The 19,360-nt window shown below is 32.0% G+C and overlaps 1 protein-coding gene and 2 non-coding genes across 3 annotated transcripts in view; all 3 read right to left on the reverse strand.

Moving 5' to 3' along the window:
• Positions 1 to 6,782: 6,782 nt before the first annotated feature.
• Positions 6,783 to 6,856, reverse strand: Trnat-agu. Its single transcript has one exon. It is a non-coding gene; the product is annotated as a tRNA-Thr (tRNA).
• A 722-nt stretch (positions 6,857 to 7,578) lies between these two features.
• Positions 7,579 to 7,652, reverse strand: Trnat-agu. Its single transcript has one exon. It is a non-coding gene; the product is annotated as a tRNA-Thr (tRNA).
• A 7,407-nt stretch (positions 7,653 to 15,059) lies between these two features.
• Positions 15,060 to 19,360, reverse strand: part of LOC108908153 — a 146,607-nt gene continuing 142,306 nt past the window's right edge. The window contains exons 8-9 of the mRNA XM_018712087.2: positions 15,390 to 15,569; positions 15,060 to 15,310 (exon numbers count right to left, since the gene is read on the reverse strand). Of these exons, the coding sequence (XP_018567603.1) occupies positions 15,071 to 15,310; positions 15,390 to 15,569 (420 nt within the window). The 3' untranslated portion in view covers positions 15,060 to 15,070. The remainder of the gene's footprint in view (positions 15,311 to 15,389; positions 15,570 to 19,360) is intronic.

Below are 19,360 nucleotides of genomic sequence, written 5' to 3' on the forward strand. Positions count from 1 at the left end.
CGGGGTAACTTAGCTGCATGGAACGATTTTTGAATACGACAGCGAAAAATTTGGAAAGATCGGTAAAAACGATCAGCTTCCGCGTCGCGTTGTTGTGGAAGGAGTTGTTGACGGCATCAGTCCTCGACTATCATGGATAGAACGCTTTGTGTCTGCTTGGAACAGGTTTGAGCGCGACGACGGAATTTTGAAAAGATAGGTGAAATTTCCATTTTTCTCATCGCCACGCTGGGGCTGTAGGTCTTTGGGATATCATCTTGACCCTGGCTACGGTTTGAGACAATTGTTTCCTACTTTTTGTGCCAAATGGAAAGTGTTGTGAATTTCCGACTCTTTATCTTTTGAAATAAGTTTAATTTAAATCGGACAACAAAGCAAATAAATTATTACGCTGTTACACTCTGAAGTGATACACACTGTAGATAGAAATATTAAATGTAGAACTGTTTTAAAATATGTAGGTATTGTTTTTCAAAATATTTGAAGGCCTATATCTTGGATTTTGATTATTTTTATCTGAATAATATTCCGTTTTTGCACCTTGTATCCAACATTGTATCATAAATGCGATAATTGTTAATTCGGTTTCTTTCAACACGATGAAATAAAAATTATATCCACATATTCTTCGATAAATACGTATACAATGGTACTTTTATAGACATTTAGGGGATAATTTTAATCATCCTGAATCTATTCATATGGAGCAACAAATCTCCTAATACAGACAGCATATCCAGAATGGAGCGGTAGACCCACCTGTTGCGCCATGAAATGATGAATTGCCGCTTGAAATAAAATTGTGCAAAGGAGCCTGCGTAATATTTAAAAATCCAAGGTATCATCAATCCTGTACTAAAGAAATATTACAAATGTTGCCTTTATATTTAATGGATATTAAAAATGGAAATTGTAAAGCAATTTTCTAGAAACCCTCATACTTCTCAAATCTATACCACTCTGACCTTTGTTTTCATTTCTGTTTTTGATACTTTTACTGGATGTTTTCTTTGTCATCGTTTGTGTATGTACATAATTGACATACCTTTATAATTATTTTTATTTTACAGATCAATACATGTTATTAGATATATTAATACACAATAGTTATAACAATAAAATCTTAAAAGGGACAACCGTGGAAAGGACTTGCTCGGACGGAAAGCTAGATGGCGGGACGTTTGCTGGACCTCATAAAAGTTCTAGACTTTTCAAAAAGGATCAGGGTTGTCAGTGTTAGCTTTAGAATATTCGAATTTAACATCTATTGTCTTTTGAGATTATTTTACTGTTAATTCCACATTAGTTGTAATAAAAAGGTATAGAAGAATTTCTCTTTGTTGAAACCATGTATTACGGCTCAGGAATATCTCGGCTAAATAAAGAAAACCTGCGGTGAAGTGATAACCGAAAAAACCTCCCCGTAACAATAGTAGATATATTAATGGTATAATCGATGTCAGAATTGTTTACTTTATGATTAAAAAAATATTAGTGAGCCCAACCAAACAACATTAGTAAATTACTTGCTCTATAGTCATTTTTAATTCATCAAAACACAAATTATGTTTCAAATATGTCGTATGTATTTCGAAAAGTAGAAATAATGTATTTCAGAATTCGTCACAAGGAATGCTAGCTTCCTATTTGAATGGACTCTTTAGGTAAGATACATTTATAACTTTGAGATAATAACTGTTTGCGTCGATTTGCCAACAGATCAAAAAACAAACGATTGGTCTGAACTGATTTGTGTTTCAAGAATGTTTATATAATGGTGTCAATCACACCGTTTCAAGGAATGTTGAGAAAATTCAGATAACGTTGTGGTATCTTCATGGTAATGTAAATAAGAGTCCTTTATAGGTCTGTTCCAACAAGAGTCAGGGATTGGTTCCAAATCGTCAGAAATGTGCATCCAACTAATTCTTGCGATATATTCACTGAAGACACATTTAGAATTTAGCTGGCCAAACATTTCGGACGGTTGGGAACCAATCCCTGACTCTTGTTGGAACAGACCTTATATCTCTGGCTGTCAATGAAAGTGTATTAGATACCCAATCCAATATTTATTACTATCATTCTTTCTACTTTGTTTGGTGGTGCCTTTGTTTTATACTACTAGTAGAGTTAACCCAACCTTCCAATATTTCGTCTACGTATATACCTAATAGGTCTATTTTCACTTCCCTTCAAATATTATTTTTTTTCAATTTTTCAAATAGTCGTTCTTCAAGAACGTTTCGGTTGCCTTTTATATTATTTCTTAAATTTACGATGCTTTGAAGGTTCTTTCACACCATATTTTCTATATAGGCGTCAAATCTCCAGGGTTCTGGGTGCTCAAGCACCTAGAGGGAAATTGTTGTATTGCGCAATTTTACTTTTTGATAAACAAACTAACTAACTAACTGGGATTAACTAATATAGTACTCATGAGCCAAATCCCCTTCTGACGTTGGCTTGTCGTCAACGCCAGTTTTTAAAATTAAGTAATCTGTCAATTAAATTAAGACCAGATTTTTATATACAAGAAAAAAATATTAGAACTAAGACTAATATCAAAACTTAAGATTAAGGTAAAGTTAAGACTAGGTTGGACAAAACTCGTCATTAGATTATGATTCTACGCATAAAAATAATGATACAAGTTCCGATTCTAAAGTTTTGAACGGAAAACATGGTCATAAAGAATTTCGGAAGAGGTTATCGGTTTGGAATGAAACATTTTTGTAATATTCTTCAATTATTTTTTTAATATATATTTTTAATATGCTTTCGCATTTTTACTCTATTATTATTACAGATATAAGGTTAATTCAAATAAATACATTTTTTACGTTAAAAAATCCTAGCGAATGAATTCAAATAGATTTTAGGTATCAAGGAATACTATTTGACTTTATTTGAAAGGAATTTTTTAAGAATACTAGAGAAAAAAATTCTAAATGATCTCTTAATGTGAAGATGAATGTTTGTTATTTTAAAAAGCAATTAGAATCATTTAAGGATTTTTTTCTCACAGGTGCAGTTTGTTACCAACAATAATAGTAGAAACTCTTTTAAATATTGGTGCTCATAGTTTCCAAATACTCTGTATTTTATTATATTATATTTGAACAACTCAGCAATTCAAAAGTTACGGCGCCTATGGTGTTTTTACCATTTTCCGTTCCATCTAATCCTGAGTAATTTTTTTTTAATTTGGTCATTTCTTCAACACTTTCCATTTTAGCGAACTTTTTACGCTCGACTCTTAAGATAAGCGTCTGCTTCGATTTCCGTATTGCGTAGTTGTACCCTCGCCGACTGTTTTTCTCGTCATTTACCATTTCACGGATTTGTATAGACAAAAATATGTTCTTGATTCACAGGTCTATTGAAATGGGTTCTGCAAGAATATCTTATACGTTGTGTCCCGTTTTTTTTTGGACACACCTCTTTATCTCTATCAAAAGTAATACGATTAATTTGAAAATGTGCTAAATGAAACACGGTCACTAAAGGAGCAACTTAGTAACTTTTCTGTTACATCTTCTCCAGAGGCATCTCCACCAGAGCATTTCAAAAGTGTGTTTATTTTTAATTAACGTTGGCAGTTTAAACAGAAAAAAACCGATATGTAATTTTTTATCCTAACTATAATTTTTCACAAACCTATTTTTTATGCGTACAGAGATACAGCTCAGCATATTATTTGTATTTTTTCCAAATTTTTGTTTCAATTTGGAACAAATACTAATAATTGTAAGTTCAAACAATATAGTTTTAATAATATAGTTATAACCTTTTTTTAGTAATTTTCGTACCCCGCCGCTGGACAAGCTAGTGTAACCTCAAATAACGGCGCACTTTAGTCGCAACGCATGCACAATGCTCTTTGACGCTCGTTGCTTTTGCACAAACAGTCAGACTTAACAAGTCATCTAGCAAAAACTCAAGCAATAAAGAATAATGATAAATAAAATACACACAAATAAATAGTCTGTTTATTCACATTTTTTTAACACTTCTCTGAATTTGTTCCCGTTCAATATTCATGCAAAGCACTATTACCTGAGTGGACCTCAAAATATGGAGTTCGTTTGCAATTTAGTAATGATGAAAAACATTCAAATTCACAGTTATAATTCGACTATACACTTGATTAAAAAAACAAAATTTCTGATTCGTACTATTACCTCTAAAAAACTGACCTGTACCACTTAAGGTTACACCCTGTATATACATATGTATATTAGGGCGGGCCGAAAATCCGCCTTTTTGAATTTTTATTATTAATACCGAAAATATTGTTCATTAAAGTTAAAAAAAAATTTGCGAAAGGAAAAATTTTAGGTTGATATCTTAGGTTCGCCAAAGTGTCAGAAAATTTTTTTTGTACTTACCTTTATAGGAAATTTTCTCTACAAAAAAGGTCCTTAGAAGGAATCTGTCGAATTAATAATTTCTGAGATAATGGCAATTTTAGTAGAAAAATTGACGTTTTTCACAATATTTATGTTTTTTATAGATAAAAAGGGATTGTTTAAATATCTTTTTTATAGAAAATTCAATTCTCTACAGAAAAGGTCCTTAGGAGAAATCATGTCAAATTAATAGTTTTTGAAATAATGGCAATTTTAGTAGAAACACTGATATTTTTCACAATATTTATGTTTTTTATGGATAAATGGTGATTATTTAAAGATCTTGTGGGTACACATGCCGCATGTGACTCATTTTTAAGCATTACGTCAAGCGCGCCAGCAGGACGGCGCCGGATGCACCAGCATTCCAGGAAGGGTCTACGGCGGACTAGCGCCGGCGACCAGATGCGTACCCAAATACCCACGACCGACTCCACACACAGGGACTCTCCAACGAACACTCACCTCGTCAACACGTCTTTTTTCTATACAACTTAGTTTTCAATAAAATACTGTATTATTACCGTAGAAAGAGCGTTTTATTTTTGCTGTACAGCGAAAGCAACCCTGAATCTATTTTATAAAATATTTAATTCTCTACAAAAAAGGTCTTTAGGAGAAATGATGTCAATTTAATAGTTTTTGAGATAATGGCAATTTTAGTAGCAAAAATAAAAAAGCACTGCCTAATTCAAAAAAATGTGTATTTTACTATCAGAGTGATAAAATTTATAGGGGACATAAGTAAAACTCTAAGCTTCCCTGTAGTCAATGAGTGCATCTCTCATTAGATACTCTGCTAGTTGTATTTATTATCTTGTGACACTCTCCATAAATAAATAATAAATTCAGAATGTCAGCATTTGAATAAATGTTAACGTTTTTCGTTCTTTAATAATAAATAATACTCAAATAAACATTCACTGTATGTGTTAAATTGACAACAATAAACTGGTGACAGATTAGGTGGTTGTTTTAAAGTTCCTCTAAAAATTTCACAACCATCCTCTCAAGAAATTATGGGATATCCCTTGACTGCAGAAAAACAGTAAATACCTTAAAAAACAAAAGAGATAGGTATAAGGAACCATAAAGAGAACAAAATTGTTCATAAGGTTGCTCAAAAATAAACAGGGTGTTACATTTAAAAAAAATAAGTTTTTAAAGTTGACTAAATTCGGCATTATATTTCTACCGCCCTGTATGAAATTAAGTCATTTTGAGATTATGACAGGGAAGCTTAGAGTTTTAGTTATCTCCCCTATACATTTTATCGCTATAACTTTATTATTGTAAAATACATATCTTTTTGAATTAGACAGTGCTTTTTTAATTTTTTTTTCAAAAAAATTAAATATATCATAAATCGTTAACTTTATGAATAAGAAACCTTTATGAAAGTTCAATGATGACGTCAACTTCCGATATAACCGGAAGCGTTAGGCGGACGCCATTATTTTAGCTGAGAAGTGCACGGCCGAAAACACTATTGCCTAAATTTTCAAAATTAAAATAGAAGTAGTTTCTGAAATATGTCTATGTCTCGTCGTCGTAGGACACCCTGTAGATACTACAAAAATAAATATCTTATTAATTTTTAAAGAATTAATATTTAAGATTAAGAGCAATCAGAAACTTTTATGTAACACATATTGATAGATTTTATTTCATTTATTGTCATGAAAGTCAATACATTATTATATAAATTTAAATACTTTTATCCAACGCTCGAATAACGCTATAATAAATACATTTAAAATGTTTTCATGTCAATGCGTATTATAGTTGCGTATAATTTAACGAATGTTATATTACTTCTAAATAATGCTTACTACTAAATTACCATATTATTACTAGAAAATAAACTGCCTAGTGACACCTATTATTGAAAGGCAGAAACATAAAACGTTTATCTGGAGTTTCATCTTAGATTTCAGAATTATAAAGTGTGTAATATAAAAGTGTTTCTCCTGTCCATTAGAGGGACAATAATCCATTTACCACATTACACTATCCGTGTATTATTGGTGGCATATATATCAGGGAAATGCTATACTTGCGCTTTGTAAAAATATAAATGATAGAAAACTTTATATGATAAGATAAGTAACAGGTAACAAATTAATAAAACAAAAGTTATTTCGGTATAGATTCGAATATATATCAACATTATCTATGTGTAAATTTCCTCAAAAAATATTTTGAAGAAACACCAATATTTGTAATACTTATTTATTACATCTCAATTGTACATCAAAAGTAATATACTAAGTACTTTTATATCTAATACACAATTTATATTTACAGTATTTCTTTATAAACTCAAAAAAAAAATGTTCATGGTACTATTCGTTAAATAATAATCCACTTAGGCCCCGGAGGGATTCGAACCCTCGATCTCCTGTTTACTAGACAGGCGCTTTAACCAACTAAGCCACGGCGCCGATGGCAACTTCTATTTTTAAGGTAATATATAAACTTTTCACTTAAACTTGGAAAATAATTTATTAAATTAAAAAAAACAAGAAATTTTATTAATAAATTGTTAAAATATTTTGTACTGAATCCTAAAGATCAGAGTGATAGAGCATTCACATACCAAATGAATAATTTTTACCAAATGTAATAATAAATTGGATATACCTACAACTTCTTATGGTTGGTTTATAAAAAAGTATTAGTCCTAACTTAGCCGTAACTTAACCTTAATCTTAGTCCTAAAAAGTTAAATGTACAGAATGTAATGTATCGGTTTATAAAAATCTTAACCTTGCCCTAGTCCTAAGGAGGTCTTAAGACATGACCTTGAAAGTTCGCATCTTTTAATTTTTCTAGGATTAAGACTAAGATCTGAGAAGTGCGCATGCACAAGTATTGCATTTCGTAGCATAGTGGTCTCCNAAGTAACAGGTAACAAATTAATAAAACAAAAGTTATTTCGGTATAGATTCGAATATATATCAACATTATCTATGTGTAAATTTCCTCAAAAAATATTTTGAAGAAACACCAATATTTGTAATACTTATTTATTACATCTCAATTGTACATCAAAAGTAATATACTAAGTATTTTTATATCTAATACACGATTTATATTTACAGTTTTTCTTTATAAACTCAAAAAAAAATGTTCATGGTACTATTCGTTAAATAATAATCCACTTAGGCCCCGGAGGGATTCGAACCCTCGATCTCCTGTTTACTAGACAGGCGCTTTAACCAACTAAGCCACGGCGCCGGTGGAAACCTTTGCTTTTAAGGTAATATATAAACTTTTCACTTAAACTTGGAAAATAATTTATTAAATTAAAAAAAACAAGATAATTAGGCAATAAAACAGCAAATTTTATTAATAAATTGTTAAAATATTTTGTACTGAATCCTAAAGATCAGAGTGATAGAGCATTCACATACCAAATGAATAATTTTTACCAAATGTAATATTAAATTCTTAATTTTCATTTTTCAGTGAACGACAGTACAGTAAAAATAATATTTGTTTCTAATAAAAATACAGTATGCTGTGATTACATAAATATTTCATTTTGTTCCAGCAGGAAAACAAAATTCTGAGGTGATATTTTTGTCTGGCAATGCTGTCCATATCGAAATAGGTAGGTATTAACAAAATCCGGGATGTTTCTAGTTGGTGTGTTTTAATAAATAGAAACCTACATCTACAGCACCAACCATGGGTGACGCCAGAGGGGGCAAGAGGGAGTAAGGTCTATCCCGACTTTGCTTATACTGGGCGTATATAGAAAAAGAGTTGAACGTGACCCTTATTAAAGTACTGAGCATTTGTGCTCAACACGAAGAAGATTGAAGACTTTGTTAATTTAAAAGACATCCTTTTTATTTTTTATTTTATTAATTTTGTTTTGTAAACGTTTTGTTTATCTTTACATCTATTTTTCTTTTGTAGCTATAGGTAATCCAAAAAAAATACTTGTTCTAAGATATTGCTGAGTGTTATTAAATGTGACTGGTTTTTTATTATACAGGGTGGTCCGAATTTTATGCAGGAAACTTCGAGGACAGATAGATCTCTTTAAAATAATAGGAGTTTGCCTTATAAACATAGGTCTGGAACGGCCTCGTTTTAGAGATACAAGGTGTTGAAGTTGTTAAAAAAATATATTATTTGTTTATATCTCAGGGATCTATTAACCGATCTCAATAAAATTTGGTACAAATAATGTACGATAGTAGGCCTTGCATTCCTTAAAATATGAGCTCTAAAGGTTTAACCAGTGGTGTACAACTGGACAGAGGTCACCCCCTTTTTATAAAAAAAATCGGATTTATATTATAATGCACTACATTAGTAAAAAATGTAACTTGAATTTTTTCCCTAAGGTTCACCATTTTCAAGTTATTCATACAAATATAATCTCCTTGTGGCAGACACTTCAATCATAATATTACAAAAATATTTATGTTTATGCTTAAAAGTAAGTGCAATTTGTAAGCACATCAACAAAATTCTTTCCACATCACTCGTGAGGTAGTGTTCCTGGTGTGTTTTAGTTTTCCCTGGTAGCATTATCTTTACAAATAAGAACAATTTAAATCAAAATAATAATAAAAATACATTTATTTTACCAAGCAACAACGACTAAACAAGAAACAAAATTAACGTTAAGTATTTACAGCAATTGTTTAAAATTCGAACCACCCACATCGATACATTTCTTTAATGGACATTTTCTTTAATGGAACTAATTGAAGCTAATATCATGTGGTGGTTTTCTTTTAATTCATTACACCCGTCTTCTATTCGCTGCAGTAGTTGTGGTCTAGTATCTATTGGAGTAGAGTAAACTTTTCAGGTAGGTCACCCCAAACATAGAAGTCCAGGGAGTTCAGATCTGGCGATCTGGCTGGACACTGGACCCTTTGCACCATTATGGTTGATATTGGCGTTTGGTATATCTATCCAGCATCTCATATCATTTTCATTAAGCCATTCTTGTATTATTCTCCTAAAATGCGCAGGAGCGCCATCCATTTGTATCCAGCTATTTTGTCGTATATTTAACGGAACATCCTCTAATAATTCAAATAGATGATTTTCTAGAAAGTTTAGAAATGACTCCGAATTTCATGAGGATTTTCTTGTGACCAAATATCCAGATTGTGAAAATTCACTACCCCTCGCCTTGTGAACGTAGCCTCATCGGTCCAAAGTATTTCTAGTGAGAATTCAAACAACCACTGATAAAAATTCAGGCGTCTCTCTGCACCTCCCGGAAGTAAATTTTGCACAGGTTGTAAATGGTACGGATTTCTGCCATCCTTGAACGATGTGGAAAGTAATAATTGTAATAACAGAATATACAGAGTATAACTTTAAGTGGTACTTTTTTAAGGATAATAGTACGGATTCCCCTGAATACGAATTTTAAATTCTTTTTTTTAATCAAATAAATAGTCGAGTTATAATTTGTTTTTAAACTGTACTTTAATTTTTTTTATATTGCCACTAGATGGCGTAAACCCAGGCACCCGGAATTAGAGTTGCACTATCAGTGTTGCCAGCAGAGAGTGACAATTGAAAATAATTTAGTAACACAGATTGCTTTTGTGTTGTGTTGTGCAACGTGTTATTTTAAAGTCAATGTAAAAGAAGCAACAACCAACCAACATTAAGAAAACATTCTTATCGTTTTTAAAAATATATATTATTTTACATGATTTATTAACAATTATGTATGCAGATACGTTAGTAAAATTATAAATAAAAATAATTTATGTTTTAAAATTAAGTTTAAAACTTTGTACCACTTACTAATCTGACTAATATGAAATATATACATATATTCGTTTCAAGTTTTTACAAAGAATTATGTGTTACTATTTTTTTAAGCGATGGAATTTAATTCGTAAATCTCTGTGTCACTGACCTCTGACATTCACCTAGTTTGACTGAACTATATTATTGTCACTACGTAAAGTAGATAGAGACGCATTTAGGAATTTTACAACAGGTTTTATTCTACAGGTTCGGAAAGTACCGACGGTCCATCTGCCGTTACGTGAGAGCGATAAAGTAAGACATAGAAATCAATGCAATAGAGGACGGCTATAATGAAGGCGTCTCATAGTCACCGCCCGTTTCGCCCTTCCACAAATAAGATCCACTTCTTATTTGTGGAAGGGCGAAATGGGCGGTGACTATTAGACGCCTTCATTATAGCCATCTTTCTCTATCGCACGGATTTCTATGACTTACTTTATCGCTCTCACGTAACGGCAGATGGACCATCGGTACTTTCCGACCCTGTATATGATATTGTAAGTCTTATTATAGAAAGTAGTAAATAATTTGTATTAAGGAGAAAATAGTAGTAAAAATAAAATCAATTCTTGCAAGTAATACTTATTTGTAAAAATATATTTCAAGCCATTTAGAACAATTTTTTTTGTACGGCATTTTGTTTTTGTTGATTATTGTTGTCAGTATCAACAAAATATATTCATGCCGTACAAACATTTTTCACCGTGAAATACTACTTTTCAGAAGGAAATTAATTTTCCTATAGTAACCACATATTTCATGAAGAATGTACGGCATGGCCAAAAATGCCATTATTTTATAAAATAGAATTAAAATTAGTGAATTTGATGTTGGTTCAAATCACCCCCATACGCTACTTACAAATAAAGGGTTGCACCCTGTATTCCTAACCCCTGTATCAGCAAGTACGCACGGCGTCGCTTAAAAATTTATCTATATATAGATCCGAAACTTGCTGTATAAATGCCGTACTGTAATAAATCACCAAAACCCGGGCCAAAATTTTAGGAAAATAACAAATTTTCGTGGCTTTCGGTATTGCTATTTTTGTGCTGCATTAGGCTGAGGTTAATTTTTTTGTATAATCTATATACTTGCCGTACAAAAATATTTGTATGTGGTAGTATTTATTGGTTTATAAGTAATTCATGATAGATCAAATGACTCTTTGAAAATTTCCCATGAGCTTGTAGTTTATAGCAGTTAAGTTTTTATTTAAACTCTTTTTTAAAGGTTTGAAGCTAATTCAAACAAATTCAGAATAATTTTTAAAAATCTTATCAGATGAAGTTAATGTTCTTCGATACCAGAAATTTACGTATGTAAAGGATATATAACCCCACAAACAAGATTGCTAACTGCTGATACTGAGGAAAACAACTACTCTATGGGCGACAGTTCCTATCTAGTATCAGCAGTTAGCAGTCTTGTCTGTGAGGTTAGATACCTTTTGCATACCTAGATTTCTGGTGTCGAAAAACATTGTCTGACTTCATTTGATAAGATTCCTAAAAATTATTTTTTTAAGGTGTTTGTATTAGCTCAATACCTTTAAAAGACAGAAAAATATGTAAGAGATATTAATAGAATTTATGTATTTAAGCATTTAGTTTTGAGAACCTCCTGAAGATCGTTATCCTTTCGGTCCTTTTTGCTTTTATGATCATTGCTACAAACAGATAGATTTATTAATAGTTTTATGATTAGTTTTTATGACAGTCCTGTAGTAAACTTTAAATGGTTGTGTACTGTCATTAACCGCTACTTGCAACTTTGCAATAATTGCAATACGCGACAGGTCAAAGATCCTAGATCCGGTCGTCCGAGCAATGACAATACATCTTTCCTACTCAGCAAAAACTTTGCTGAGTAGGAACACTATTGTAATGTAATTATACAAAATAAAATTAGTCTTAACTCGAACTCTCTATTAATTAACACCAATTATACCACCACCCCAAAAGACAATACTACAGTTGCTTTGGACGTTTTTTTCAAGAATATTTATGTTATTATAAATACATTTTTTATACATGTATAGTACCTACTATTTGTAAAATAAAATATAGTAACATATCCATTAGGAAACTAGACCTTACTATCATGAGGTAATTCGATTTAATAGTACAGAATGAATATACAGCGTGTCCCACTAGTGCGGGAAACTCCAATATCTATGTTAAAATGAGGAATATATGGATTTTTCTTTTTACTGTGTTGCCACATTTCTCGGAATGTACAAATTAAAAATATATTCAACTATACAGGGTGTTCCACTTTTCCTGGACAGACACCAACTTTGGTTTTTTAAATGGAAACACATTTTTATATCTTTTTCGGATTCTACATAAAAAATAAAGGGTACTTTGTGTAGAATAGTTCTATTCAAATATTCACAGTTTTTGAGATATCTCGCTTGAAAGGTTTTTCTAGTCGATATTGGTTGCTTACATTTTCTGATACTGACAGGTTATACTAATAGCTACTAAGCCCATTTTTTTATCAGATGTTTAGTAAGGATGACTCTTCCGAATCATGCTCCAAAAACTGGCCTGCGTTATACAGGGTGACCAAAATATTATGTCAAAATTGGCAATTGAAAAATTGAAAAATCTCGAATTTTTTAAATTCAACGCCCTGTATATTTTCATATCATGAGATGCAGAATTAAATTCTCTACCACTTTGCTATACCTGCTCCTATAATCTGGAAAATTTTCGATTCACATAAGATTTAATAGAAAGAAAGGTTTAATAGAAGAAGAGAAGCCCATGGTAACTGTTTATTGGCAAGTCGTATTTACCAAACTAATAATTCAGATTTACAAAGATATCCTCGTACAAAGTGTTTTGTAAAACTAAAGGAGAGGTTTGAATGAACAACAAATACAAATTTAGAGAAGGCATCAAGAACACATGCGTGCAGTATCCAAAACAGTAAATTAACATCGTGCATTTCTAACAAAAGTAATAAAGACCTAGTTAAATTAGTAATTAACAGGTAACCGCTCAAAATATCTGCCATTTTTCTATAGACATTGAGCAATTCTACGACGAAAATTGCTTGACACATTTCGCAGCATTTCCGGAATTAGGGTAAAAAAAGCATTTCTTATCTTTGCCCCTAAATCTTCTACATCTGTCAGAGGAGTTTCATACACCCTGTCTTCTATATAGCCCCATAAAAAAAAAATCAAGACTAGACAGGTCTGGGGATCGGGGAGCCATGGAATTGGCTACCTATCCACTTATCTGGATATAAATCATTTAAGTATTCTCTAACCTGAAACAGTTTTTCTATTAATTTACATAACTTACATAATGAGAAAACTTACTGCCAGTGTCGAATGTGCAGGGGCACCATCATGTTGGAACCACTGACTGTTTAAGTCATCCGGAGGAATATGTCCCTGCAATTGGAGTAAGTTGTTTTGTAAAAATTGCAATTAGCCATTATCAGTTAAGTTTCTTTCAAGAAAATGTGGTCCAATGACATATTCTCCGCATATTCCCGCCCAGACGTTGACTTTAAAGAAAGCGGTGTAGATGATCGTCTTGTCTTATTAATCTGGGATTATGATCGGCGTAATTGTGATAATTATGTCGACTCTCGCGACCAGTATTGGCAAAGGATGACTCGTCAGTAAATAACACTTTTGAAAAAAAATTTCATCTTGTTGTAACTTTATAGTTGCCCACCCACAAAACTGTACTCGCTTCAGAAAATCTTGCTGTGTTAAGAATTGGTGATGCTCAGAATGATAGAGGTGGAAGTTGTTTTTCTTTAACGTTCTATTAACCACACTTTTGGAAATACTAATTCCTCTGACACTTGTAGATGGATTTTGGACTGCACATTCCAAAATGTCAATTTGACTATCCTGATTACCACATGCGTGTGTGCTTGTTGTCTTCTCATAATTTGCATTTGCCGTTCTTTGTACGAGGATATCTTTGTAAATCTGGATCTTTGTAAATACGACTTGCCAATAAACAGTTACCATGGGCTTCTCTTCTTCTATTAAACCTTTCTTTGTATTAAACTTTATGCGAATCGAAAATTTTCCAGATTATCATTTGACAGGAGCCTACTACGTTATTTTACATAAAGCTATTTATAAACTTCGCAACTATTGAATTTTGGTATAGGAGCAGGTATAGCAAAATGGTAGAGAATTTAATTCTGCATCTCATGGTATGAAAATATACAGGGCGTTGCATTTAAAAAAATCGAGATTTTTCAATTTTTCAATTGTCAATTTTGACATGATATTTTGGTCACCCTGTATAACGCAGGCCAGTTTTTGGAGCATGATTCGGAAGAGTCATCCTTACTAAACATCTGATAAAAAAATGGGCTTAGTAGCTATTAGTATAATCTGTCAGTATCAGAAAATGTAAGCAACCAATATCGACTAGAAAAGCCTTTCAAGCGAGATATTTCAAAGACTGTGAATATTTGAATAGAACTATTCTACACAAAGTACCCTTTATTTTTTATGTAGAATCCGAAAAAAATATAAAAAATGTGTGTTTCCATTTAAAAAACCAAAGTTGGTGTCTGTCCAGGAAAAGTGGAACACCCTGTATAGTTGAATATATTTTTAATTTGTACATTCCGAGAAATGTGGCAACACAGTCAAAAGAAAAATCAATATATTCCTCATTTTAACATAGATATTGGACTTTCCCGCACTAATGGGACACGCTGTATATGAAGATAAGTGCAAATTTGTCGGAAATACTGTAAAAAATTACTTTGCATTTATTTTATTAATTAACACTGAAAACCAAATGACTTAGACATAGATTTTCGGAAAACTTTATTATTTTTTCTGTTACGGCATATAAAATTGTCTAGAAGAAAAAAGCTGCATGCTTGGTGGAGGCCTTAGCCATTGCATGTGCTCGAATATCCGTGATACGAGTCTCATATTGTTTGATCGCAGTGCTCAACCGCTTGATACTTCTCATAATCTTCATGTTGGCTTCCTCCGTCTTGGTCAGCAGGTCTTGGTTCACGTGCATAAATTGTTCCGTCTGCTCGCTGACAGCGTTGATCTGTGCCGCCAGGAACTTACCGCGCAACGCCTCCTCCTATGAAAACGAATTAATAGTATTTTATCATTATTTACAAAACAACAACTATTGATTAATGTAAAAAGAGAATCCTTACTTCTACAAGTTTTTGGGTATCGAAAACGGCCTCCTTCATCTCCTCGTATTTCTTGGTGTGCTCCGATATGGGCAACGTTGATTTGTCCTTGATCTGCTGCTCAGCATCTGCCTTAATCTTATATGCAGTATGCACCACCTTTAAGGTGGCCGTAGCATTTTCACAAGCCGCCTCCGTCTCCTGCGAAGAAGAAGATAATAATTACATAGCCATGTTAGACAAACTTTAATCACCCTTATCAAAATGAGAAATAGGAAGCCAGAAAAATTATCGAATACAGAAAAAATCTTGGTTTGTGTGCTCCAAAATAACATCAGTTTTCATATAAATTTTTTTCGTACAGGCCTTCGTTAACAAGTTACGGGCTCTCAAATGTGAAAATTAAAAAGTTATTCTTATTTACAGTTTCTAAACCATTAACTTCAGCATGATGCAAATTTGGTGATCGATAACACATGCACACAACTTGTTTTTGATGTTGTAAGTGATAATATGCCCAGAACACCAGGGTTAACAATCCAGAATTTTTACATAGATGACGATCGTAATCTGCCTGTATCGAAAATAAGTCCCTGAAGAATTTGCCAACGATAATACCCTCTTGGCTAAACTCGGTAAAATTAACAGTTTAAGAAATCCACCATTTTTTGTTTTTAATTTTTAATTGCACTTAATTACTATGTTGGAAGCATACATATTTTTAAAATAAGAGACGAGAAAATCTTACTGTCTTCTAATGTAATTTTCATTAACAAGATTTCACAAACACACTTTACACATAACACAAAATAGAAAAACAAAAAAAAAGAATACGTTTAAGGTTAAAAAATTATTTAAAAGGAAGGAAACTACCAAAATGCATTTTCAATATGGACACCTTCCACCTACACACACATCCAAGGCTACGAATGTTATTTGTTTGTACCCGAAAAAGGGTAATAATTTAATAGGTCCATACCTTTCTTGCAAAATAATTTGCAGCTACTATTAGACGATGTTCGATTAGACACCCGAAGAAACATTTGCTTCACGCACGATAGGGCTCCTCCCCATTTCAATATTCATGTACGAAATTATTTATCTATAAATGAATTGGGAGAGGAGGCCCAATTTCATGGCCACCACGTTCTCCAGACTTTAACCCGATGGACTTCTTCCGTCGGGAAGTTTAGAGTACGCAACCCCAGTACAGACAAGGGATGAATTGCTACAAGGAATTAATTTCCATTGTGATAATATTAAACATGCCCCGAAAATGCTTTTTCCTGTACAAAGAAATAATATTCGTAAACTTAGGAAGTGTGTGGAGGTGGAAAGTGCCCATATTGAAAATGTATTTTGATAGTTTTCTTTCTTTTAAATTATTTTTTGAACTTTAACTTTATTCTTGTTTTGTTTTTCTATTTTGTGTGATGTGTAAAGTGTATTTGTCAAATTTTGATTTTCTAGGCTCTTATTTTAAAAATATGTACGGTTCTAACATAGTAATTATGTCCAAATAAAAATTAAAAACAAAAAATGGTGGAGGCGTCGCTCGATATTCACTGTAACATAAAATCACAAATATTCCCTAAACTGTTAATTTTACCGAATTGAGCCAAGAGGATATTATCATTGGGAAAGTCTTCAGTGAACTTAATTTTTTATACAAGCAGATTGCCATCGTCATCTATACGAAAATTCTGGGTTGTTAACCATTGGGCATAGTCCGTCCCTGTCGTTCTGGGTATAATGAAGTTTCACTTATAATTTTATTTTATTTTATTTTATTTTATTTTATTTTATTTTATTTTATTTTATTTTATACACTGTTCAACATGTACTACCCAATTATAGAACAGGCATTTTGCAGACAATAATAAAAGAAGTACATTAATTACAAATAAAATTAAAAGGAACAAAAAAATTAATAAAAATAAACAAAAAATATAATATCAAAAACAATCTGTACTCATGTGTTATCGATCGCCAAATTTGCATCATGCTCATAATGGTTTAGAGACTGTAAATAAAAGTAACTTTTTAATTTTCACTTTTGAGGGCCCGTAACATTTTTGTATTTTTTCCTAATTTTCGAAATTTTCTTTCGGTTTCGTAAATATTGTTAAAAGTAAATTACTGTTCAGAGTGTCTGAAAATTAAGAACTAAAAACTTCCTCAACTCTAGTGAGCAGAATATTGAAACAAGTTTCAATAACACCTTTTTGAAAACACTGTAGTTATTAACGTTAACAATAATCTAAAAATTATTATTTTTATTATCATTTGACCATAACTTATTTCAAATTTGGTACATTTATTACTGGTAGTAAACTGCCCGCAAATATCAATGGTTATTACTGATTAGAAAAGTTATCATAAATTCCTGAAATTTTATTTTTATCCTCATTATGAGGGTTTTCAGTAAATTTTTCGGCTGTCACCAATATGCCTGAGGTAATGGGCCAATTCTGACCTCGAATTCGGATTTAGCAGGAAAAAGTACCTACAATACAATTTATCATATAAACACTATTTTGGACGGTTTTCAAGTGATTTTTCGACTTTCACGAAAAATCCTAGAGTGATGGGCCAATTTTGGCCTCGGATTCAAATTCAGCAGAAAAAAAGATGTGGAAATACATAGGTAGGTGTTCTGCTTTTTTGTGTGCTGGTGTATCTTTAATAGGCTTGGCTAAAGTTTTTTATTTAAAAATTACAATTTTCTCATTCTATTTACCTTAATCCAAACTTGTTTTTAATAATCTTGAGAAACTCCACATTGCTCTCGTTTCAGATACATGTGCAACTTGCATGTGACGTATACATATCGTTACATATCGTGTGAAAGCTTAAATTGTTTCTTCAGTTCTATACAGGGTGATTCAGTCATAATGTCATTAATAACGTATTCGAAAGACTTAATAAAGACAGAAAATCGGAAAAAAAATTTTTACTCGACTTTTAAAAATGAAGGAAATCAACTCCCGCTAAGAAGGCGGCCCTGCCAGATGCCCGGATGCTCGAAAAATTTTGTAACGTAATGTCACGAACAAATCGTCAGCTGAAGCGAACAGCGTTGCCAAGTTCACATCATAATCTGTGTTTACATTTAATTAATCCGCTTTAGTATACGGATACATATGTATGAAACCAATAAAATGCAAGTAAATAAATGATCATGCTGCATTTTATTATAACTAATTTTAATAATTTAGTGCAAAATGTTTTAACAAGCCCGACTTCTCGAAGTCAACTTTCGTTAAAAGAAAATAAATAAAGCAGAGGTTTGTAGGCACACTGTATTTTATCAAATAAAAAAAGTCGGCACACCAAATACCCGAATATACAAAATACACTACACACGGTTACAAAACCATTACCTAACAATTTAAAGCGTTTATTCAAATCTACCACCCTCCATATCTCCCGCATTTTTCCCGCAAAGGAGTTAACATAACACATTTTCAAAAAGTTCAAGCTTTAGAAGTAGCTGATTTCCCCAATCGTTTTGTAATTGGTTCCTAAGTGCAGCAGAACTTTATTAACAAAGTGCTCTGGACGGATGAATGCTGTTTTATTTGTGCTGGCATTTTAAACAGGAAAAAACATAAGTATTGCTTTCTCAAAAACAATAAGTGCCTACCTAGGTTACACCAAACTTTAGATTTACACTAAAGTTTACATTTATTATGTAAACTTTGATTATACGTAACTGCATATTGAATAATAAACTGAAATACTAAAACTGTGTATTATTTAACATAATAAATTATAAAACGTGAAAACGTTAATAATATTAAAATTGATAAATTGTAATAACCGCACATTCAAAAACAATCATCCATATTCATTGATGACACGATTTTCCTTTGATAAAAGACCGACAACTTTTTGCTCTACTTTGCATGGAATACGATCCTACCAAACTACTTGTTTATTTGTCTCCGTGCGATTATATTTTTATCTTCTATTACTTACAGTCAATATTT

This window comes from Anoplophora glabripennis, unplaced genomic scaffold (assembly GCF_000390285.2).
Source record: "Anoplophora glabripennis isolate ALB-LARVAE unplaced genomic scaffold, Agla_2.0 scaffold429, whole genome shotgun sequence".
Classification (NCBI taxonomy): Eukaryota; Metazoa; Arthropoda; class Insecta; order Coleoptera; family Cerambycidae; genus Anoplophora; species Anoplophora glabripennis.